Below are 26,701 nucleotides of genomic sequence, written 5' to 3' on the forward strand. Positions count from 1 at the left end.
CCCCATGTTCATTGTAGCCAAAATGTCCGTCTTCATGAATAAGAACGGAACTTCATTGTCTACACCCCCCATTTAATTTGGAATTCTTGGGTGCAAAAGCATCCAGCTATACTTCTATTTGTGTCATTTTCTACGATTCTTATCTAGATATATTTTTATTTTAACTTTTACCCGTGCTTCCTTTATGAACACCAGCATACCTTCCATGGCCTTTGCCATTGTCTACCGTCTCGCTACCTTCATATAACCTTCAAATTCTGGTGTCTCGCACCCATCATGCTCATGTATTTCCTCAAAATGATTGTGTTTAGCCTTGTGGACGTTAAAAGTTGTTTTTCTTCTTCTTATGTCTCAGTATAGGAATACAATTCTGCATCTTTGGTGTCTTGAACAAGCTCAAAGCGAAGGTTGAGGAGAATAAGGGAATCGAGGAACTTCCCTGAGAAGAGCTCTTTTGATCTAACAAGTAATAGTTGAGAGAAGATTGAGCATATAAACCTGCAAAAGAAACCCCTTTCCGTAAAAACATGTTAAAAAAATGTCAGCATGCCAAAATAGCATGATTATAATTTCCCACGAAGCACGATTATTGTGTTTATGATCAAACAGCCGCTTCCAAAAGCAAGCTATTGATGCCAAATATTACTGGAGATTGAGAGTGGCAAATCTCAGTATAGGACTTCGTGCATCAATAGCTTTAATATTTAAAGTTCAGTTTCTGAATATTGATTGCCAAGATGTGCTTATCCAAATAATGTTGTGTGGAACAGATGATTACTAAATACACTATATAGCTATAAAAACAACTCTGTAATAGCAATGTTTCCCCACTTGTTGCAAAACCTTGGTTTTTGAGAGAGCAGACTCAAGAGGAGACTTATAAGTACATTTAACTCTTAAAAACCAACAAACCTTTCAGAATCACAAATAAAAAATATGAACATTATTCATGAAAAAAAGTGTGTCAATTGTCCACAGTGGAAATTTAACAATCATGATCCATTCTGCTTCAACTAGAAGTCCCTTAATTGTTATGGAACTGGCAATTTATAGCCTGTATTTACAGTGTAAAGTGGAAAAACTGTTGGTATAGAATAATAACACCAATCATCACAGAGCTACGTAACAGAAACAGCAATTTAGTTTGAATAGTTGGAGAGAGTGATTTCTAAATTTACAATAATGTATATAAAAGCTTTTGTTCAAGTTGCTGAACCATATACTACCATAATGTAAACAAATGCAAAGAATCGGAATCGGAACACACGTGCTAAAATGCACTCGTCAAACATTGGGCTCCACAAACTAGCCATGTGAGCAGGCAAAGTACTGGAGGCAGACATGGCATGCAATTTACAATTCCTTCCAACTGGAATTCAGGCAATCTTCAAGATGCCAGCTGTATTCAGTTCACTTTTAAAATGATAAAAAGCATATTACAATATTTGAAATTACAAATAATGAGCTCAACGGCCTAAACTTAGCTTGTTGCACCTGCACTATAACAGTGCCGATCAAAGCATGCAGTTTCCTTTAGGCATTCTAACTAATTTGCAGCACGATTGAAACCGTAACAGATTATTGTAAGGATCCAAATACAACTCAATGAATGCATTCGCAAGACCGCTGGAAATTTTGCAACTCCAACCAAAATGTTCTGGGAACATAAGATGATCTTAACCAGAAAAATATACAAAATATCAATATGATCACTATGATGGAGTAGTTCTATTGGTTATAAACTTTGTCCTTGGGTCAACAAGAAGGCCCTTTCCTCCATTCACTTCAAGATCGTGTCTGCTCAAAAGTATTAAAAAATCAGAAATTTTTTATCATTTCTACCAAACAATCTAATATGTATAAATCCATAATAAACAATTAGACTTACTGAAATACAAAATCTGGAATCGTCAGCTGCTCTCTTGGCACATATCTAAATAATTGTAAAAGCCTTTCTACGTACACCACCTTTCGCCAGACCTGCAAATTTTTAAGGAAGGTTTTAGACTATAAATAATTCTAGTGCCAAATTGAAATAAACTCTGATGGCCAACCAACAGAAGATACGACAGAATAGGTAATGCATGTTTTTATAACCTTTGGAATTATGGTCAATCTGTACTTCAATTACAAACCTACCTCTCCGTCCACAAGCAGTTGCAAGGCCAAAATTGTAGCTTTCAACCCAAGAGTTGGATGGAGACAATAAATAGCCTGCAAACGTACAATGTGAAGAACACAATTGATAGTTACATATTATAGAATGTGGTAATAACTCACTACCATGAACTCAAATTAAGACAGTAGCATACTCTGGCTTCAGTGAATGTATAACATGCTCATTAAGACCTTGCAATAAAATATATATCAGACTCAAAGGCTGGCATAAAGCAAATGAAAAATGAAGCAGCTATGTGCAAACATTAGACTACTCTTACATGCAAATTACGCTTGTGCTTCCGACCAAGTATTTGCTGTAAACGCTTCATCCATCCTAAATCAGGCTGCCTGTGAATTGAGACGAAGAATTGTCAATAGTCAGATGATAAAAACTAATGATGACCTAAAAGAATAAATTGGAGCAAAATATCAAACAACATTGTACCAATGTGCAATACATAAGTCATTAGAAATAGTGCATTTTATCACGACACTTATAAGTTTATAACAATCACATATTGTCCTATGTCTTGATCTTGCCTCTATATACAAGGGTTCTCTATGTACATTTAATTCCATTGCATTGTATTATATTGTACCAGTATCGACATATAGCATTTCCATTGCTTCTATCTTGTGTGGAAGGTTATTTAATGTTACGAAAGATTCTTGCTCATGTGAGTCCTTTTGCTGATTTAACCAAAATCATCACATTTTCTGAAATTCCACCTTGGGATCACTACACATTTGTTATAATTATTTTCTACTTTAAGAATTTGAGTTTGCCAACAAACCTAGACATTGTGAAACTGCATGGGCAAGCCTACCACAAATCTTTTATTTGAAAGCAGAAAGTGGTATGCTGAGATCATGTGTTCACATACTTGCCAGGGGAGTGTTTGAAATTATACAACGTGGGAATCTCCATACAAATTGGCTAACAATCTGCAAGTGTGGAATTGGAATATCAAATATGTCGTTGATCATCCATCTATTTGTCGAAGATTAGAAACTACTTATTTTTCGCAATGAATCTTAGACCCTTTGGCCAATTATACCAAATGAAGCATCCATTACACTTCAAGAATTTATGAAGGCCAAAAAAAATTAGTTTGTTTTCTCAATGGACACGCTAATCTTATTATCAGCCACAAAGATTAAAGAGATACCGCTTATTCAAACTACTCCATGATGATAGATAATCAGAACTATATTAAACTCATAAGAAGAAATCTTTGCAGAGATGCCCCATGACTAACAGTGTGAAACTTATAGATAATTTTTTCTGGAATCCCAGCACAAAGTCACTACCTCATATCTGCTTGAGCTTAGAAGCATTCATCTAAACACCAGATCATGGCCCTTGAATGGGAAATCCAGAGCTTACAAGGATTCAACATTCATTTTAGTTCCTTGAAAGAAGTTGATGAGAGTTTCTCAGGAATATACCTACTCTTGGACATTTCCATGAACAGTTGGTCACATTATCCATTATCCATTTAACTGAAGAGTTGGTCACATTATCCATTGTCTGGTTGACAAAGAGAGAGAGAGAGAGAGAGAGAGACTATTTGTCTGCTTGTATATAGCTTGGACACTTAATGGAAGCAGATAAATTTCTCATTAATTAAATTTAGGAGGAGGAGGCCCTTTTCATCTTATTATCAGATCCGAGAGGCTTGCAGAAATATAAGGAATCAAAGACTTTGGCTTCCTCATGCAATAAACATACACGTGTTTTGTGCTGTAGGTGGGCATGGGCATGAGATTTATTAGAATATTTAATTATATTTTAGTCACCTATATTTAGTTCCTTGTTTAATGGTCATTTAACCTTTTAATTTTAGCTCGTTAAGTGTAAACTATTGCTTATTTATTAAAGACGCATAGTTAGCTTTTATTTAATTTACTTTTAAGCTTTATTTAATGTTTAGCTTTTTAGTCTTTTACTTTAACGATCTGTTCTTTTTATAGAACATCGTCTTGTAACCTCTATATATATGTTTGTATATCGTTCAATTAATTCATCCGATTATTGAATCATTCATTCAATTATTTTTCATGGTATGAGAGCATGAAAATTAAAAATTTCAAAAGTTTCTATTGAAAATATTCTCGAAGTTTTTTTTAAGAGATTTTCTTTAATCTGTTTTTTTTTTAAAAACCGAGTAGCTTCTTTCTCTTATCCTGGGCGAATTGGATCCGACTAGGGGTTTTTTTTTTTTTTATGCATGTCCAAGATTTGGCGCCAGGGTTTTCTTCTATATCCCTGCAGCCTCTGCAACTTTTTTTCAGCCTGGCGGGAGTCACGATTTTATGCAGATTTTCTATTCGCGTTTTTCGTGGGTTTTACTCCTCGCGATTTCTGAAAATATCATTTTCTCCTACGCTTCTGCCGCCATGGTTTTTTGACGCGATTTATTCGCGTTTTTATCGGCGCCGCGACTGTTTGTTTACCTGTGCGATTAATTAACCAGCGACGATGGCAGGAATTTTTTTTTGGTTCTCTTCTGCATTTTTTTTCGGCTCAAACTTGGGCGCCGGCTAGGGTTTTCATCAACCCTCGCTTTTCCTGCATTCCGCGATTTTCTGGGTCGCGGCTATGCGCGAACCTAGGGTTTTTTACCCTATTTAAAAAAAAAAAATGGTCCTTTTTTTTCTGTTTTTTTTCAAATAAAGAATTAGAAAGTTCTTTTCTTGTTTTTAAAAATAAAATAAAAGAAGTCAATATTTTTCTGGTGCCTATTTTTTCTTTCGAGGAATTTTTTTTTCTACAGAAGCTACCTTGAGTCAGAGCCAGTTTTTTTGACTGATCCTATTTTTTGCAGATTGTTATTTTCTGAAATTTTTTCAAGGTTTAAATCTGCAGGGAATTTCAATTTCTGGGTTTCTCCCAATCCTCGAAATTCACACATTAAGATTTGTGCCAAAGAATTCCACTCCAAGGTTTCAAATTTTTTGCAACTGCTTCTATTCTGAATTTTTAATCAGATTCTTCTTTCTCTTTCTTTCACTCGGTTGACCTCGTTCAACTTCGATTTTCATGATGGCATCATTAACCAGCATCATGTTGGAACACAGTCAAAAGTTCAACGACCGCAACAACACCACCTGGAAACAACGCATGCTTACCATTTTTGAGTATCGTTGCCTTGATCAGATTGTTTTGGGCAAGGAATCTCATCCTACGAAAGCAGGTGATGATCAAGACAAACTTGATGTGAAGAATCGAGAGGCTATCATGCTTATCAAACTCTTAGTCACAGATGATCAACTTCCTTAGGTCCCTTCAGGGAAAACAGATAAAGAGATCTGGGATCTCTTGAAGCATCTTCATGAAACACAAGAGAAGAATATGTTGTTTTCTATCATGATGGATGAGAAGTCATCTGTCTAGGCACATCTTACGAAGATCAAGGACATCCGTGACCAATTGGAAGCTATAGGGCGAACCATGGTGGAAGAGGATATGGTAGTGATCACGCTGAAAAGTCTTCCCAAATCTTCCCACATCTTCCCACATCCTACAAGCATTTCATTGATACACTAAATATCTCTTCTACTAGTGTTGATCTGAAGTTTCCTGATCTCTGCAACAAGCTTCTACAACAGGATAGATGGAAACAACAATTTGGAAGCAGCGCCAGTTCATCCACTGAACAGGCTTTCACGGCCTCAGCTTCGCATAAGTACTGGGTAAAGCTTCGTTCTTCCACTAGAAAGGACAAGGTCAAGGTCAACCTCAGCAGTCTTCAAAGAAGAAGAGCTTACAGTGTTCCTACTGTCATATATATGGCCATTTGGTGAAAGATTACAGGAATTTGATAGCATCCCAACAATCCAAACAGGGAGGGTCCAAGTAGAAAGCCAATTTTGCCATGCATCCTGGTCAGAAGGAATCTGCATTTGATGATGTTCAATCATCAGCCTGGTACATTGACTCTGGAGCCTCTTGGCATTTCACACATCGTCGAGATTGGTTTACAGAGTACATGCCTTTCACTAATTCAGTGATTTTTGGAGGAGGTGAAGAGTATACTGTTGTCGGCAAGGGCAACGTTCAAATTTCATTTGGTGGGAGGGATTTGATATTCCTCAATGTATACTTTGTACCTGTTATGAAGCTTAATCTACAATCAGTCAGCCAGATTATGCAGCATTCACCACAGCTGGATGTTGTCTCTGGGTTGCACAAGTGCAGCATTGTTGACAGGGAGACTTGCACTACAAATGCAGTTGGCATTGAGGATCAAGGTCTTTATAGACTTGCTGATTCTACTAGTTCTTAGGAGCTCACCATGGCAGCTAGGAATACTTCCATCATCACTCTTTGGTATTAGTGATATGGACACCTGAATGTCTACTATCTCTCTTGGTTCGAAAGGATCTAGTCGTAGAATTACCCGAGATTCAAACTTAGAATCATGGAGTTTGCGGAGCATGTCAAGCTAGAAAGCAACATAGGACTCCGTTTTGAGATGGAGAAGCTTGGAGAGCATCCAAGGTCTTGCAACTCGTTCATGTGGATATTTGTGGTCCCATGAACACTCCACCAGTCACTGGATGCAGGTATTTTCTATTATTTGTTGATGATTTCAGCAGATACGTGGGTTTATTTTCTTAAGCAGAAATCAGAGGCATTCACCATGTTTCAAAAGTTTAAGGCCTTAGTGGAAAAAGAGTCTAGCTGTCAAATAGTCACTCTTCGGTTCGACAATGGAGGCGAATTTTGTTCTACAAAGTTCACCAACTTTTGTGCATCACATGGCATTAAGCATCAACTTACCACACCTTACACCCCTCAGCAGAACAATGTTGTTGAGTGCGGAAACCATACAGTCACTGAGATGGCTCGATCTATGTTGGAGCATAGAAATGTTCCAAAACACTTTTGGGTGGAAGCGGTCTTCACTGCAGTCTACCTTTTGAACCGGTCTCCCACAAAGGTCGTTAAGAAGATGACTCTAGAGGAAGCTTGGTCTGGCAGGAAACCCAAAATCAGTCATTTGAAAGTTTTTGGCTCTACAACTTATGTTTGGATTCCAGATGCCAAGCACACCAAACTGGATCCAAAGAGTCAGAAATTGATGTTCACCGGCTACAGTGACAACCACAAGGCATATCGGTTGATTGATATAGACACTAATCGCCTCATATTCAGTCGAGATGTAGTATTTGATGAAGAAAGAGGGCCTTTTTCAGCCTTCCTCTCCTGATTTGAGCACTGAGGATCAGCCTCCAAAGGCTGCAAGTATGGGTGTTCGCCTTGCCTTAGCTCCACCTGATGGGAGGGATTCAGTTGACTCTACAATTGTGGGGTCTCCCAGGCATGACATTGCAACACCTGACTTTCCTCGGGACCTTCTGGATCCACATCCAGAGGAGATTGCTCCAGATATTCTAGGTAATCTTCACCCTACATGAGATGTTGGTACTTCTACTCTCCGGCCTAAGTGGTGGGCCAAGACCATTGATGATCTTCATGATGATGAGCTCATTGAGGGTAGATCAGTTAGAGGTAAGAGCAAGCGAAACACAGTTAATTTTGCTCTTATGGTCAACATTCACAGTATTTATGAGCCTCAAACATATTTAGAGGCTAAAGGTGTACCTGAGTGGGAAAAGGCTATGGCAGCTGAGCAACATAGTCTTCTAAAAAACAACACTTGGGTATTGTCAGATCTTCCTCCAGGGAAGAAGCCCATTGGCTGCAAATGGGTGTTTAAAGTGAAGTATAAAGTTGATGGAACCCTTGATAAGTACAAGGCTCGGTTAGTAGCAAAAGGGTTTTCACAGAAGGATGGCATCGACTATGAGGAGACATTTGCTCCTACAGCCAAGATGAGTACTGTTGTCATTTTCTGACACCCTTGGTCCATCAATAAGAACTGATCAGAGATACAATCCATGGACTAGCGCTACCCTAGTTGACCAAAGAGAAAGCAGAAGAATCATGAAGTGTGAACTGCTGCCTTGTTCGGAGGAAGTTCCTTCCTTGGCTTTTTCTTCCTTCCCTGGAACCCTGAGGTTCCGAGTTTCTTTCCCTTTGCCTTCTCCTGTTCTTCTCTCCGGAACTTCGGAATCCCCCTTCCCTTTGCTGCCTCTCCCTTCTTTTCCAGGAACTCTGGAACCCCAAGGTTCCGAAGTTCCCCCTGCCCTTTCTTCCCTTTCCCGAAACTCCGGATGCCCGAGGTTCCGAAGTTCCTCTCCTTCTTTCCCTTTCTCTTCTTCTCTCTAGAATTCCGGAACCCCGAGGTTCCGAAGTTCCTTCCTCTTCTTCTCCCTCTTCCCCGGAACTCCAGAACCCCGAGGTTCCAAATTTCCTTCCTTAGCCTTCCCTTCTTTCTTTCTCGTAACTCCAGAACCCTGAGGTTCCGAAGCTCCTTCCCTCCTTGCCCTTTCTCTCTAGTTTCTCTGGAACCCTGAGGTTCTGAAGTTCCCTGTTGCATCTCTTTCCTCTTCCTCAGAACTCCGGAACCCCAAGGTTCTGAAGTTCTTTTCTTGTCTTCCCCACTTCGGGAGCCCGAGTTTCTGAAGTCTCCAGACTTCTTTCCGACTGGCGACACTTCCAGATGGCGTGATCGACACTCAAGGCTTTAAATGCTCCAACAGTTTTGGTGACTTGTGCACCTTCTTTTATGGAGCCATAGGGGTGCATTTAATGTTTTTGGCAGGATTTCCATCAAAGGAGGTATGGAGCCATGCTTGTTGTGGTGACCTATGTCGTGTCTACATACTCTGACTTTGGAAGGTCAGTCAATCCACCTTCTTAAGGTTGCCTTTTGTGGGTATGGCTAGGTTGCTTGCAAGTACTGAAGTCAAGTGCATGCACTTCCCTACACTCCCAGACTGATATGTAGGGGTCATGATCAATCTTGTAACCATTTTTCTATATAAGGTTGTTAAGCCTCATTGTAAAGGGTTCTCTCTCTACTGGCTTGAGCTATTCCATGCTCTCCCACTTCTCTTGTATTTATCTTGCAATTATGCAACTGTAAGTTTGGCCATTGGCCTTATAAATAATTGAAATCACCATTCTTGCCTTCTTACAACTTATGTATTTTGTGTATGTTTCCTTACCTTAATCATAGGTGTATGTTTTGTGGTTCTTCTCTCATATATGTTGTGTTAAATTTATTTCCGAGTGTGACTTGTGGGAACCCTTCTCCCCTCTTGGCATTCAGTGGATTCTAACCTTCATACATGCATTGGGGTCACTCATACAACTGAAGTTTGTGCATCTCCTGAGTGTTTCAGTTAATTCTTTGTCATTTCGGGTAGGGAGAGAAACAATCTCTTCTTGGTGCATCACCTCCTTTTGTTTCAAGCATTTCTCTCTTGCCTTTACCTCTGCAATTTGTTAGGATAGGCCTAGGAGTTAGTTTTGAAGTGTTGAGTTGGTTCAACACCTGCACTTGGATTGAGAAGGAAGTCGGCCTTCTCCGGAGATTCAATCCCCTAGCGCAAGGTCCCACACTTCAGGGTTGTCTCCATGTTTCACAAGGTTGCTGAGTTGATAGCTCAGCAAGGGTGCAAGCTTTTGTGATAACAAGTACCATTCGGCTTGTCCTCACTCTCTTGGTTGTGTTTGGATGGAAAGTCCATCAAATGGACGTGAAAAGTGCCTTTCTCAATGGCGATTTGCAGAAAGAAGTCTATATGACGCAACCTCCAAGTTTCAAGGTTACCGGTAAGGAACACCAGGTATGTAGACTAGTCCAAGCACTCTATGGCCTCAAAAAAGCTCCTCGTGCATGGTATATAAAAATTGATAAGTACTTGATTGATCAAGGCTTTCAAAGGAGTTCTTCAGATCCCAATTTGTATGTCAAACATACTAGTGATGATATTCTATTTCTAGTGGTCTATGTTGATGATCTCATCATTACTAGCAGTGCATCACATTTGATCATACAGGTCAAACAAAATTTGTGAAAGCATTTTGATATGACATATTTGGGACTTCTCCATTATTGTCTTGATGTACAGGTTTGGCAGACTAATAGCCACATATTCATTTCTTAGTCAAAGTATGCCAAGAGCCTATTGAATAAATTTTGAATGCAAGATTGCAAACTTGCATCTACACCTATGGAGATAGGGCTAAAATTATCAGCCAAATCAGATTCACCTGTAGTGGATGAGTCTTCATTCAAGCAACTAGTGGGCAGCCTCATCTATCTCACTGCCACTAGACTTGACATGAGTTATGTTGTGAGCTATATTTCTCGCTTCATGTCAGCTCCAAAAGTTGAACATTGGGTTGGAGTGAAACATGTGCTAAGATATGTGAAGGGCACTCTTGATTTTGGCATTTTGTACAACAAAAGTAAAGATCCTAGGCTGGTTGGTTTCACAAACTCAGATTGGGCAGGTTGTGTTGATGACAGAAAATCAACTTTTGGATATGTTTTCAGTTTGGGTACAATTGCAGTCGCATGGACCAGCAAGAAACAACAGGCAATAGCTCTTTCCTCGACTAAAGCAAAGTATCAGGGAACTATTAAGGCAACATGTGAGGCAATTTGGCTACGTAGGATGCTTGCAGACATGCAAATGTCTCAACCAGGACCTACTCCCTTGTTTTGTGATAATCAAGGGGTTCTGAAATTAGCCAAAAATCCAGTCTTCCATGAGCGGACAAAGCATGTGGAGGTTCATTGTCATTTCATCCGGTAGCATGTTGAAGATGGATCAATGATACTGTAGTGCATTCCTACAAAAGATCAAACTACAAATATCCTCACCAAGTCTCTGAGCCCGACGAAGTTTCTCAAATTTAGAGGGCAGCTTGGTGTGATAGATAGAATGACCATTAAGAGAGGGTATTAGAATATTTAATTATATTTTAGTCACCTATATTTAGTTACTTGTTTAATGGTCATTTAGCTTTTTAGTTTTAGCTTGTTAAGTGTAAACTATTGCTTCTTTATTAAAGACGCATAGTTAGCTTTTATTTGATTTACTTTTAAGCTTTATTTAGCGTTTAGCTTTTTAGTCTTTCACTTTAACAATCTGTTCTTTTTATAAAACATCGTCTTGTAACCTCTCTATATATGTTTGTATATCATTCAATTAATTCATCCGATTATTGAATCATTCATTCAATTATTTTTCAGGATTTCCATAAGGATGATCTGCATATGCTAATCATCATTCAGAGCAGACCAAGGAGGATCCTGCAGAAATGCTGTTAAGGATGGTGTCAACATCGACAGGAGAAGCATAGAATCCAGGGTAGATCTATTAACTTTTTGGTTTTACAAAGACTTCAGAAGTGAGAGAGCTCCGAGGTCCATGGGTAGATGAACAGTCATCCTCCATTGTTGGCATTGTGGCAGTTCTCTCTCACTCTTGGAACTGGTTCACCCTAGTGTTCTTCGCAGCTCCTGGATTCTGTGTCCTTTTATGTGCTTTCCTAGGTGGTGGTTTTAGAGTGGTCTTAGCTAGGCTTGAGGTTTAGGTTTAGTTTGCTTGCTTTCTTTGTGTTTATTTCATTTCCCTCTTTTTGAATTGTCCAGTGAGCTTCCCACACTCACTCAGGTGCCTAGACCATTCTGGGTGTTATGGTGGGTGTGGGGCTTTATGGAGGCTAAGGAGCTAAACCAGACAGCGCAGAGTGAATTTAATGATTTTAATGGCGATAAAATAGAGGAGCAAGAAAATAAGACTTATAGAGATGTGCTGTCTAGCAGTGGCAGAGAAGAAGTGTCGACTGAAGCAAAGTTTAAGGTGCAAGAAGATGGAGTGGGAGCAATTAGAGGTGTCCAAAATGGATGAGAAACTGGTATGCTTCTCCTCCATTCCTGAAAACCCTGGATCTTGAACCTAATGAAGATATGCTAGCTGCCGTTGTTGAGTAAGAGAATAGACTTAAAAGTTAATGATCTGTTTAATTTCCACCATGGATAAAGACAACCTTCCTTCAAGAAATTTTTTTGATGACTGGATATCAAGTGTCTAGGGAAAAAATTGGGCATTCATGTTTCATTCTGTAGAAACATTTAGAAGGGTTTATTTGTTGTCTTTTTTAGAAATACCATGCAAAAAAAAACAATAAACAAAAAAAATTGGAATGTTGGAAAATCAATTTTGAAAGTTGTTGCTTGGTCTCAAATTGTGTGGAATGAAGAACTCATGGCATGTACTATCCCAAGATGGGTCGTTTTAAAAAGCCTTCTACTCCAATTGTGGGCTTTCATTCCTCGGTCTGCAACCTCTGGGTAAAGTTCTTCAAATTGAAGAACAAGCTCTACGCCTTCCCATATGGATGCTAGGGTTCTTGTATATCTAGCTCCTGGAATAGATTTCCTAGAACAGATTGGTATAATTTGGATAAACATAATGTTTTTTTGCAAAATAGAGCTCTTAGGAGGTTTAGGTGTGATCTTTTCCTACAAACAAGAAGGGCATCAGAAAAGAGATTGCCCTAAAATAAAGAAAACCAATAATAAAGTGAACCCAAAATCCAAAGAACACGTGAAAATGCTAAATCCTTTGACAAATTGGAAGAAAATGGTGTGGCAGTCTGCAAGAATTTTTCCACAAATTAATTTGCTGAAAATGGAAGTCAAAGAAATGATTATACTTCTAAGCAGAAAATTGATGTTTTAAATGGAGAACCTGTTTTATGCTCCAAGAGTAAAAAGCAAAGTTACATGGACATGGATACGGATACAAATACAGATACGACCATTTTTTAAGTCCCCCAATATGGATATGGCTAGATATGACATTCATAAAAAAAAAACACATATTTAACACAGTTTTCTGTTATTAGAGGAGATTTTCATTACTTCAAAAGCAATATAGACACATAATTGCTACATAAATTATTATAGGTTGATTTAACAATTTAAAATATGCAAAAATAGTAGAGTTGCATTGGAAGATAACCATAAAAAATGGGTCGCTGAAATAGAAAAACATTTCATTTGTCTTTCTCATTTGGTATAGGTTTTGTTTAAACCAATTTTTTTTTTTAAATGCATGAAAGAAGTTTTTTAAAATTTAATTTAGGAAGATTTATGTCAAATTTTAAGATAATAAAATCACATAGTATCCGGCATGGTTGGAAAATCAAGGTTATTTGAGCACGCACGAGTACAATGTCTGACGGGTATCTAGGCCATATCGGATACGTATCTGTTTTGGATAGGAGATATGTGCGCCTAGGGAGGGTCAAATAAGTATCAAGGCTATTATTATGACGTCACATAACCAATCTGATGCAGAGGTAAACTGATCCAACACAATGCACAAGCAATGCCCAATGAAATCAATCAACTATGCCTCCAATGTCTTAGGCCAACTTGGTCTTTCTCCTTCACTCAATTTCACCAAAATGCCCAAACTTGACTCCCAACTCCATCACCCTATCTGAACACCTTCTAGGGTCCCAACATGCCCTATTCAACTTGTCTAAATAGCCTTCACTCACCCCTTTGGCCATTTCACTCACAAACCCTTACCGGGTAACTAACTAGGCCTATTCCTAGTAGCCCTGCTCAGCAAGAAATTTGGCTTTTACTCAAAACTTTCCCAAACCACCTTCAAAAAAATTTACACTTCCGATACCCTTTTGGAAGTTTTTCAACATATGTCAAACATGACTCTTTTGGATCAACACCCTGGATCAGTACCCTGCCACTTTCTAACTAGGTCCAATTAGCCCATTTTTACAAAGCAAGTTTTAACAAATCAACTCCCTTCAGTCCCAAACCTTGAAACAGTCTTGTGTTAGGATCCAAAACAAAATATTTTCACGCCCATTTGTAGAGCCATGCTCATTTTATAGACTTTCTATCAAACCCTCCCTCTTATGTCCTAAAAACTAGGGCTTTCTCAAACTATGCTCTCCCAACACTTCTGAAACCCAAACCAAGTCGATTCACCATGCATTCAACGTGCACAATCATTAAAAAAAACATAAAATTGTACCCTCATGAGTTCAGATCTTCCAATCTAGTACCGGTACCTCTCATACCATGTCCTTTTCCAAGGTAAACTCACTCCAATGGTGATCACCGGCATCAACCTTCTCTCTCCTGCATCATTTCATGTTAGTAGAGGCTAAAATACATCAGATATGACCCATTCAACAAGGGACAGTAAGAATACATAAAGTAGAATGGGCCATTATGCCATAAAGACTCTCAAAACTGTGTATTTTGGTTTCCCAATGCTGTCAACAGGACAATCAACAAAAGGTTCTGACCGGGATTGTTTAAAACTTCAAATGGATTTAAACATGAATAGAAAGCTTGCTCAAACAATCTAGAACAGTCCCCAATACATGTGAATGCGAATTTGAATTTTTAAGAACAAGAAAGCATAAAAATTGTATCAAATTTGCAGGAAATCTGAAACTCTTAATTAAAAATGGAACAATACATTCAACCCCCATTCCTCTTGCTTTCCTTGGCCTTCAATAGGCATGAACAAACTGTTCCCAAGCCAAAAACTGGTACAAAACTCATCAAACTATCATTTACCCACCTATTCCTAACTAACCGTTAGGATATGAAATTCAAATTTGTTTCCTTTAACAAATGGACTTCTAGTACTCCCAAACTAACTCAAGGGCTCTTCATTTGGCCTTATTACATAATTTAGGATTAAAAACACCCATTCTAACCCTTGGTGTCCTACCCAAGCCCCTATTACATAGATTGGTCCTATGGTCCTTACCAGGCTCATTAGGACTTATAATTTGACAGACTTTACAAAAATCCTAAGGCTATAGGCTCTTCCACCAACTTTGATGAATCTAAAATGTTCTAGTTGGAACATCAGGGGTTTAGAATCCCCTGACAAAAAATACATAATTAGGAAAAGTTTAATTAAGTTTAAGTCTCTTCACATGCTTTTTTTACAAGAGGTTAAAATTGGAAACTAATTTAAATTTCATATGAAAAGATGCCTTGCATTTCTTTAGCAACTATGAAAGAGGTAAAGGAGAGGATGTTGTCTTGGTGAGGCAACAAATGGACTAATTTTACTAAGGATTGCTGATTGTCCAACTGTAATAGACATGTGCCACTCATAATTGAAAAGGAAGATGTAAAATTTAAGGTCTGTTCGATTATGCTACTAATGACTACAGAAAAATAACTGATATTTGGAGGTGACTAAATAGCAAATAGGATATTCCATGGATGTTGGGGGATACTTCGACATGGTGGAAAATTATGAGGACAAATATGGAGGAAATGAGTTGATGTGAAAAGGTAATGAGCAATTTGTTTAGAATAAAATGATAAACAGCTTGAAACTATTTGACCCTCTGGAAAAGAAGAAAAGTGATAGTAAGGACATTTGGTTCACGTGGTGCAATTCCCAAAAAGGTAAAAGAAAATTTTATTGTAGAATAGACATATTTGATGCACATAGAGATTTTTTCAGCTTTTAGCAAATTAATCATGGAAACTGTATCAAAGTCCACCCTTGTACTCTCTCTCATCATCACTCTATTGAAGCTAGAATTCGGGTTCAGAAAAGTTGTAAAACTGAGATGATGCGGAAGAACAGTTTTAAGCTAAATACTATTTCTTCTTAATAATGATGACTGTAATAATGGTATATTTACTCTGAGAGAAATCAATAGAGTAATCCTGAAAGATTTGCCTTTCAGTTTTCAAAGGTATACCAATGTGAATAGATGGATAATTCTTTTCCAAAGTACTGGAAAGAAATGGGCCATGGGTGGTAGGAAAATTTTAAAAAAGGCTTCAAGACGAGCTTCTCTTTGCTGAGTCTTGTTTGCAGAATGGCCCTTTCAATGAAAAGCTAAATGAATATATGGTGCATATTAAGCACAGACTGAGGTGTTTGAAAACAAAGAAAATTCAAGGGTTGAAAGTTAGAGCTAAAATGAATTGCCTAAAAGTTGGAGATAAAGGATCGAAATTTTTCTTCAAATTCATGAAAGTTAGGAATATTAGATAAGACACTGGCTCAATCTAGGTGGGTAGCGAGCAAATCTGTGAACCTAAGCAAATTAAAAAGGAGTTCAAATCCTCTTATCAAAATCTCATTTCTACTGAGGATAACAATATAGAGTGCAAGGAAGCTCAAAAATTCTGCAAAAAGATTACTCCAAAGAAAATTAAGGAGGAAGATTGTATCATGCTATAAAAACCTTCAAGGTGACAAGTCCCGAAGTCCTGATGAACTATCTGTAGAATTCTACAAAAAGAACATCAATTGGATTGTTGAAGATCTTCTTCAGGTTTAGACAGAACTTGTCAATAAAGGCATACTGGGAAGTATTATTAATAGAGATAACATTAAGCTGCTCCCCAAAAGCGAAGACAAAGCTCACTGGAGAAGAATAACTCTCCTTAATGTGTCTTATAAGATATTAGCCAAAATCTTGGCCCTCAGGATAATCAATACTCTCATCTTTTTTTAGCTCTACCTAGACTCGGTTCATTAAAGGTAGATACATTGTAGAGAATTTGATCACTAGTTGGCAAGCAATGGATTGGGCTAGGTCTATAGTGCAAGACATTGGTATGCTCATGGATTTTAAAAAGGCCCATGACAGGGTGGAATGGTCTCTTTTTAGTTCATGGAATGCAATTATTTTATTAAAAGAATGCAAGTGTACATATAGCATTCATGAAGACAATGTTTCTATCAAGAAACAATTGCAAACAGAAGAAAAATAGAAACTAACTAATATGTACATTATGTTACATTATTGACCATTAATAATAAATAATAAAGATATTATTCTAATGCTCTCCCTTAATGGTCAATCTGTCAACTACACCAAGTTGCCCCCTAAATTTTACAACCTTGTTCAGGCTTAGAGACTTTTCACCCTCGGTAGACTGCATCACCCCCCGAGAAGATGGGACCTAGAGGTGAGAATATGTGCTATTTGATCCTCTGTTGTGTTGGTAGCAACAATGAAGGAAGACTGGGGGGGGGGGTGGCGGAGCGTGAATCAATCTTCATCGGATCTACAAACTTAATCACAAATACAAATCTGATAAAAAGCAGTAACAACAAAGATAAGCAAATTGTAAGCACAACTCACAACACCAAGATTTTGATGTGGAAAACTCGGTTAAGGGAAAAACCACAGTGGGAACCTACCCACAGTAAGTTGATACTGTGCAATAGTATGTGAAAATATTACAATGGGGAATGCACATGCATTTAGGCACACTGCCTAGAGCTCACTGCTCAAAAGATAATGACCCGAAAGGCTACAACCCTCAGTGAAGTCTCATTGACTTGCAACAAGATTTGGACTACAATCCGAAAGGAATGAATTGAAGGAATAGCATCTCCAAATGCCTAATTACAGTTCCGGTTAAGCACAATTGTCTGCTCTGCAACACCAATCTCTTCTTAGTCACAATGTCAATGGATGAATCATTGTTCGTACATACACCACTCTCTGATAATGCAGACACAACCACGACACCCAAATTACATGACAATATTACCTATTTATACAATTCACCAACCTTGACAACAAGGTCGACTAAACCCTTAGCTCATAATTACAAAATTACATCACACGATACAAAGATCGACCACCGGACCAATATGACAATTTACATGACATAACATGGACCTAATTCAAATTCCCAAACGCTCAACTCCACCGGAAATCATGCCATGAACAACTTAAACACACTACACAACCAAAAATACCGCATAACACGAAAAATCATCATAGGTTCATGAAAACCACCAATAACTCGCACAACAATCAATGTGAATCATCAGAACAAATAGGACACAATTAGGAAACACTAGCAAGCACGTTAAAATCATTAGAAACAACTGCACCAACACCACTTATCAAATCTTCATCTATCAACGTCTGAAACTCAGGGACACAACCAATCAGCAACTGTCACGAAGAAAGATAACTTGCAGAGCACCAAAACATGATCCATCTAAAATAAAGATACACAAGACCATCCCAAACAATATCCCAAAATCTCAACTCAATATTAGATCACACCGGAATATACTAGAGGAAATACAGAGCTCTGCAAAGCACCAAGACAACGAAATAAAACTGCAAACCGGATAATAAGATCTTCTCAATCTGCAATCACCGAAGCAAATCACAGGAATATGTTGACATCAATGACAACAACATATCCTAACAACAACAATAACCAACAATCTCCAACATGTTGGAACATATAGCAACTAAATTGATCCGTCTTCAACCAGCTTCTGAATGAAGTCACAATGAAGTTCAAGATGCTTGGTTCTCTCATGGAAGACCGAATTTTTGGCCAGTTTGAGCACCCCTTGATTGTCACAGTAAAGGGGAGTAGGCACTGCTTGAGACATCTGCATGTCTAAAAGCATCCTCTGAAGCCAGACTGCCTCACAAGCTGCCTTAACTGCTCCTCGATACTCTTCTTTTGTCGAGGAAAGAGCCACTACCTATTGCTTATGTGACCGCACTAGACCCCAAACTAAAAACATTCCCAGATGTTGATTTTCTATCATCATGAAACCTACCCAATTTGAGTCTGTAAAACCAATGAGTTTATGATCATGACTTCTGTTATACAAAAGACCAAAATCAAAAGTGTCATTCACATAACACAGTACACGCTTCACAGCTACCCAACGAACAACCTTGGGGGCTGTCATAAAGCGTGAAATGCAGTTCATTGCAAAACTAAGATCAAGACTAGTAGTAAGGTAGATGAGACTGCCCACCAATTGCCTGAATGTTGATTCATTTACCACAGGTGAATCTGATTTGGCTGTCAGCTTCAACCCTTACTCCATAGGTTTTGATGCAGGTTTGTTGTCTTGCATCCAAAACTTGTCCAGCAAACCGCGAGCATACTTTGACTGAGTTATGAAGATACTGTAGCGTCGTAAAATTGCGACACTTGCAATTTCGACTGCATTTGGGTCTTCACGATGGCGGCACAACGTTGAACCTGAATGGAGACCCCGAAACCTATTTGCGACATCAAAAACTGCATCTTTTCTGCACCCTGGCCTGATCCTCCTTGCACCCTACTGTCCCTAGAGGTGGGACCATGGCGCCCAGCGCCCTGGTCCCTGGCCCTATTTTGGGCCCGGTCTCTTATGGGGCTTCGGGTCTTTAAGTTTGCAAATTGGAAAATAAGGTTGCTATGTCGGCCCAAGGTCGGAAAAATCAGTCTTTCAACCCTAATTGGCAAGTATATAAACTACATTTCCTCTCCCATTTTGAAGAGGAAGGACATATGTGGGCAAGACGCGGAAGCGATATTAAAACACTCAAACATTCAAGCATTCAAGCATTCCTTCAAGCAATTGAGCATTCTAAGTCTCCATTCAAGGCTAAGTGTTGCATTCAAGACAAGGATTCAACCATTGAAGAGGAGATCACTTACAACATACAACATACAACAACATTTACACCTTCGCATGTAAGAATACAAACATTCTTACAACAAGGTATCAGTACTTTATTACATTACAAACATTTACATTTACAGCATTCTCATTACTTGGTTAATTCCAAAATCGGGGTTTGACCTAAAGGCAAACCCCTAATCCCTAACCCCCCAATCGTCCTCTCTTTTCTGTGTGTAGGTTGCAGGTACGCAGCTGTAATTGAAGATCTGGAATCCTTGTGCAGAGACGAACAGATCCCTCTTCGTTTCGCGGATTTTTCGGAGGACCGTATGCACATCGGGCGCCATCGTCCCATCAACTTTCGCTCAAATTTGCAGGACAACGTCGTCTCGGCATTTTACTGCTAATTCCAGGTCCACAGCTTCATCCTATATTCCTATCTCTCTTTATAAGCGAATCTTTCTCACTTTACATGCATTCTTAGCTCAATCCTTCTATCTACATTCTTTACAAAAGAGGGTAGCCTTGCTGTCTTAACCCTTGAAACTCATTTAGAATCCAATCTTGCATTGTGTGGGATTGGATCTTGTGGGTTTCAACCCCTCTTTTGAATGTAAAGCCTCCCCTAAGTGAAAACCGTCAATCCTAGTGACCTCCTTTCTCTCTCCTTGGAGTGGTGGGGGGGAACACTTAGGGTTCGATCGCGATTTTTTCCGCTTTACATTTTGCTGAACCCGACGTGAACATCCTTTCTGATTTATTCATGGTTAGATCTAAAAATTGGATGCCTTGATTACATTTCCATGTTTGATCTTTTACAAATTTTAGAGGTTAATTGCATAAAAGCCCTAAATTTTCTTTTTAGTAATTGAGCTTGCGAAATGTTTAATGGTTAATACTTGTTTCAGATCTACCCTTCTATTGCAAACTATCAATTCATATTTGTGCTTTAATTCTGAAAATTAAGTGGTTTAAGTGTCAAAACCCTAATTTTTAAAACCCTCTTTGTTCAACCTTTGACTGATAATTTCACTGATCAAAACATCTCCAAATCGGCTGTAACTTTGGATTCCGCAACAAAATCATAATATCTTTCATCCCTGAAAATTTGGAAAAAAGTTGCGAGGACCGTGTGCACCTCGAGCGCCATTGTCCCCGACATTTTTTTCGAAATTTCGAGAGCTAGATCTTACTGTATTTTTCTGCTAAAATCCAGAATCTTGGCTGATTTCATCAATTCTAACACTTTCAAAATTAAAGTCAAAGTTGGTCTAGTGATTGCTTGGATTAAGGCTCCTAATCATTCAAAAATTGTTGAAATTGAAATTTTGTGTCAAAATTGTGTTCTTACTGTCCTAAATCTGAAAAGTGTGTTGGCGTTCATTCGAAATTTCAGTGCTTTATTCAAATTCTTGCAATTTGTGACTTTTGAAATTAAGTGTTTAATTGCAACAACTTTGATTTCCGTTTTCAAAATTGAATTTTGTGTGAAATTGAGTCAACTTTTAAATTTCAAAGCTTGCATTGCTCTTAGTATTCCCTCTAAAATCATAAAATTCAAAATTTCAGTTTCCATCTCTTTTTCAAAATTCAAATTTTGCATTTTTCAACAATCTTGGTAGGGTTCAATTTTGAGATTGCAACTTTAATTTGGCCTATCTATAGATCGTAAAATCACTCAAGTTTTTCAGATTAGCTTTAAAATCATCATAACTTTCATCCCTGAAAATTTCGAAAAAAGTTGCGAGGACCGTGTGCACTCCGTTCGCCACGGTCCCTGACATTTTTTTCGAAATTTCGGGAGATTGTCGTGATTGCATTTAACAGCCTAAATCTAGGAGATTGGCTGATTTTATTGAAATTTGCTACCTCTAAATTCAAAATCTTCTCTCCCTCTCTAGTGCATGAGTTTTACAACAATAAGCCCTACTTACACTATTCCCGTTAGACGAAGCCTTAGAATTAAGTCTTTCCAAGGTTTAATTACCGAGGAGATGGAACCTAATTTGAATGGCCTTTTTAATGAGGACACGGGTAATTCCCTTAATCCTCTTAATGATGAAGAAGCTCTCCATGAGGTTTCTGTAGAACAACTTTCGAAATTGGATAACCAATTTAATGATTTTCAGCAATGGATGTCTCAAGAGTATCCCGATAGTCAAGCTCTTTCATTAATTGAGGGTCTAAAACGTATGGTTCAAAGTGATAAGAATGGAATTGATATTTTGCGTGGTATTGCACACATTGTGGATTCGAATGTGATGCCTATGAAGAGCTGTGCCGAAACTTTAGGTTATACACAACCTCCCACTCAAGTCAATCATTCTATTCCGTTGACAACTTCTATTGCTAGTATACCTACCTTTACATCAAACATAATGACTACTTCTATACAGGACATTCTGCCTATGATCACCAGTCATGGGGGCAATCCTTCCTCTTCAATTAACCCTCTTCCTTCATTCAATCCAACTTCTTCATTCATTTCTTCAATAAGTGTTCCTATTACATCTCCACAAATGAACATGATGCAAGGGGGCAATTCATTCAACCATTCCATTCCTCCTTGTAGTGCTCCTCTTTTCCAACCATCTCCTATGACTAACTATCATAGTGTCCCGCCACCTTACTCTCAATCAATACCTTCTTTCAATAACATAATACCTCCATCACAATCTAACACGTCTAATATGAATTCTTCGACTGAAGTGACCATTAACAATCTTGCACAAACTGTCTCTTCTTTACAGCAACAAATTGCCTCTATGAATCAATCTAAGTTTAGTGTGCCCACATTTGATGTTGCGAGCCCACTTTCTCTTGACATTGTTCGAGCTATCCCCCCTAAACATGTTGAAATCCCGCATTTGGAGCTTTATAATGGTAAAGGTGATCCTCTAACACATGTTAAGACTTTTCAAACAATATGTACCGATTTTGCTTATGACCAAAGGTTGCTTGCAAAACTGTTTACTAAGACATTAAGAGATAAAGCCCTACAATGGTATTGCTCGTTGCCTTCTTATTCCATTACTTCTTTCGAACAACTTGCAAATGCTTTTATTCAACAATTTCAAAACAATATAAGTCCTAAAGTTACTTTGATTGATTTAATGCATTGTAAACAAGGTGTTAAAGAAAAAGTGACTTATTTCATTGGTAGATATAAGCATTTGTATGCTCAAATCTCTTTTCCAGTGCTTGACAATGATATTCAAAGAATCTTTATTTCTAATTTACAAAAAGATATTAGAGAAAAACTTCTATTTTCTGAGTTTACTTCTTTCCAACAGTTGTGTGCAACTCTTCACAATTATCAACTGACTGTGAGTCAAATGGAACAAGCAAATCCTATGGCTCCGAGTGATAAGGGTGATAGTAGTCAACAACCATTTGGAAAGTTTAAACCGAACAGAGAGTCCGTTAAGTTCAATGAAAACATCATCAAGAACAATGTGAATGCAGCATCAGGTGTGCCTCCTATTTCTAAGTTTTTCAAGAAAGAAAGAAAGTTTACTCCTTTGAATGAATCATTGCATAGTATTATGAATAAGTTATTGGAACAAAATGCGCTTACTCTCCCTCCTATAAAGCAAATAGATCCTGCAAAGATTAATTCACCCTATTTTGATAACAAATCTTTTTGTCAATTTCATCGTCAACCTGGGCATGATACTGAAAAATGTTTTGCTTTAAAGGGTAAAATTCAAGATTTGATTGATAATAATACTATCTCTGTTTCTAGTATGAATGATAAAGGCAACACATCTGTAGCTCCTCCTAACCAAAATCTTAAGATTTTTACTGATCCATTACCTTCTCATACCTCTAATGTGATTGAGACTAATGATTCCTCTTTCTCATCTGATGGTCTTGTGTCTATGACTCCGAATGTGATTAACTTTATAGAGCAGCAAGAAAACCCTAAAGAACCTTCCATCACATTTGATTCCAGTGAAACTATCAGGGCACCTAATGGTCCTTTATATATAGTTGCAAAAGTCAAGAATACACCTTGCCGTGGAGTGCTTATTGATTCTTCTTGCATGGTTAATGTTATTACTGAAGAATTTCTTTTTACTTTGCAATTGAATCAAGTGATCTACGACAAAACAGATGTGATTGTGAAATTATTTGATGCATTTTCTTCTCCTGCAATTGGTTCTATTACATTACCTATTGAAGTTCATAACAAATCCCTTGATGTGAACTTTGCTATTATTCCTTCATCCGAACAATTTCGTGTGAAGTTAGGCTATTCTTGGCTATCTTCCATGAAAGCTATTGCTTTTCCTATTCATAAATGTTTGAAATTTCCCCATAATGGTGAAGTTGTTACTGTCAATCATAGTCTCTTTAAACCAGCTGAAAGAACTTCTAGCGTTCCTATTGATTATTTTTGGCCTAAACAATTCCAATCTCTTCCTCCGCGAAGTGATCATCTTTTCAAATCTTATCAAAAGTGGAAAACAGATATGATCCTATCTCGAAGTGAACCTAGAACACCCAAACTTGATATTCCTATCATTCTTGAGAAGGAAGTTCTTCCTTTGAAAGATAAAACTAATGTCTTTCCTCAAGAAGATTCCCAACCCATTCCTATGGATGTGACTATGTCTATGTCTAATAAACTTTCTAAAAGTAGGCCTATACCTCCTCGTCATGATGGACTTGGTCTCCTTCCTAAACCAAATATTCCTCCTTTATATGGAGCAGTTCCTCCTCCTTCCTCTTATGGAGAGAAGAGACCTTCCTCTTCTCCTATTATCCAGCCTAAGAGATCACAACCTAAACACCCAAGTGATAAGGATGAGAACATTCCTCCTCCTCAATCTTCTCCACTTCCTACTAAGACTAGACGAAATCGTTCTGCGCGTGAACGCCGACGAAAGCGTCGTCTTAGAGCTCAGGCAACTGCTTCTCAAACTTTGCAATCTCCAAAGACACCTTCAGCTAGTATTCTTCCATTTTCTCCTCAGCCGAAAATTGAGCCAAAATCTCCTAAACATAAGATGCATGATGGTTTTGATCCTGTGCGAGTTAAAGATCCTATTTTTATAAATCTTGATGATGATATAGATGAAAATGTTATTCATGATGAAAATGTTACTCCTCTTCATGTTGATAGTGAATATGAATATGTTGATGTTGATAACCATTTATCTAACGAATTTTCTAAAGCACTTATCCTAGCTCCTAGACAAGAACAACGTGGCTTGGAACATGAACATAGCCCTTGTTTGGATCTTGTGGTAGCTCCATCTGTTGTGTTAGATGTTCCTCCTCTAGCGTGTTTCCTGCCTTCCCGAAATATTGATCAACAAGATCGGGGGGTGGATGACGTGCTAGACTAGTTTCATTAGCATAGCAGACTCTCTCCTCCTCTCTTTTGTTACTTCTTCTATGTGTTATTCTCATTCTTCTATTTGTTGTCCTTAGTGTTGTCTACTTGAGGATGATGCAAAGCATTGAGATCTCTTTTGGTCTCTCTCATGTTGACTCAAAAGACACGTGTTCCCTTCTTCTAGGTGGCCTTCCTTGATTGGGGAATGAAGAACAATTATGCATACATACATATGATATACATGAATTATCATACAGCATACTGACCCCGAGGAAAGCAAAGTCACCCCGTGCTTTGTGTTTTGTGTCTATTATCCTTGGGTTTATCTCACACTTGGGGGCTAAATCTTTGTGATAACGTGCTCCTTTCCCTTCTCATTTCTTATGTGTATCACTACCTTAAAGCAATCACCCCCGTTGAGGCGTGTGCGATCGCTTTAACGTAGGGGGGCATACACCCCGTCTATCCCTTCAGGATACTTGAAAATTTCTTAGCGAACTTAGCTTTGCCTTGAAAATTTTTGGTATTTCTCTTGCATGACTCATAGTGAGGGAACCTTACTACTGACAGTCATGGTTCTCCCTCGTGATCTTCCCTTTTACTTTGTCAATCGAAGTCGTAAGATCCTTAGTCCACTGAGGGCTTGGTGTGTCTTGCCTCCTTGACGTGGTGAAAGTCTTTCAATGTTGTTTCCTTGTACTTTACCGGAAGTATGGGCGTACGCTTATACTCCCGCTAAAGTGGGGCCTAAATGTAGCGTCGTAAAATTGCGACACTTGCAATTTCGACTGCATTTGGGTCTTCACGATGGCGGCGCAACGTTGAACCTGAATGGAGACCCCGAAACCTGTTTGCGACATCAAAAACTGCATCTTTTCTGCACCCTAGCCTGATCCTCCTTGCACCCTGCTGTCCCTAGAGGTGGGACCATGGCGCCCAGCGCCCTGGTCCCTGGCCCTATTTTGGGCCCGGTCTCTTATGGGGCTTCGGGTCTTTAAGTTTGCAAATTGGAAAATAAGGTTGCTATGTCGGCCCAAGGTCGGAAAAATCAGTCTTTCAACCCTAATTGGCAAGTATATAAACTACATTTCCTCTCCCATTTTGAGGAGGAAGGACATATGTGGGCAAGACGCAGAAGCGATATTAAAACACTCAAACATTCAAGCATTCAAGCATTCAAGCATTCCTTCAAACAATTGAGCATTCTAAGTCTCCATTCAAGGCTAAGTGTTGCATTCAAGACAAGGATTCAACCATTGAAGAGGAGATCACTTACAACATACAACATACAACATACAACATACAACTACATTTACACCTTCGCATGTAAGAATACAAACATTCTTACAACAAGGTATCAATACTTTATTACATTACAAACATTTACATTTACAGCATTCTCATTTCTTGGTTAATTCCAAAACCGGGGTTTGACCTAAAGGCAAACCCCTAATCCCTAACCCCCCAATCGTCCTCTCTTTTCTGTGTGTAGGTTGCAGGTATGCGGCTGTAATTGAAGATCTGGAATCCTTGTGCAGAGACGAACAGATCCCCCTTCGTTTCGCGGATTTTTCGGAGAACCGTGTGCACGCCGGGCACCATCGATCCGTCAACTTTCGCTCAAATTTGCAGGACAGCGTCGTCTCAGCATTTTACTGCTAATTCCAGGTCCACAGCTTCATCCTATATTCCTATCTCTCTTTATAAGCGAATCTTTCTCACTTTACATGCATTCTTAGCTCAATCCTTCTATCTACATTCTTTACAAAAGAGGGTAGCCTTGTTGTCTTAACCCTTGAAACTCATTTAGAATCCAATCTTGCATTGTGTGGGATTGGATCTTGTGGGTTTCAA

The 26,701-nt window shown here is 38.5% G+C and overlaps 1 protein-coding gene across 1 annotated transcript in view; it reads right to left on the bottom strand.

The window, feature by feature from the left end:
* Positions 1-1,123: 1,123 nt before the first annotated feature.
* LOC131077794 (uncharacterized) overlaps positions 1,124-26,701 on the bottom strand; it is a 124,193-nt gene continuing 98,615 nt past the window's right edge. The window contains exons 11-14 of the mRNA XM_058015346.2: positions 2,439-2,508; positions 2,140-2,214; positions 1,889-1,980; positions 1,124-1,797 (exon numbers count right to left, since the gene is read on the bottom strand). Of these exons, the coding sequence (XP_057871329.1) occupies positions 1,713-1,797; positions 1,889-1,980; positions 2,140-2,214; positions 2,439-2,508 (322 nt within the window). The 3' untranslated portion in view covers positions 1,124-1,712. The remainder of the gene's footprint in view (positions 1,798-1,888; positions 1,981-2,139; positions 2,215-2,438; positions 2,509-26,701) is intronic.

The sequence above is a fragment of the Cryptomeria japonica genome, chromosome 10, assembly GCF_030272615.1.
Source record: "Cryptomeria japonica chromosome 10, Sugi_1.0, whole genome shotgun sequence".
Taxonomy (NCBI): Eukaryota; Viridiplantae; Streptophyta; class Pinopsida; order Cupressales; family Cupressaceae; genus Cryptomeria; species Cryptomeria japonica.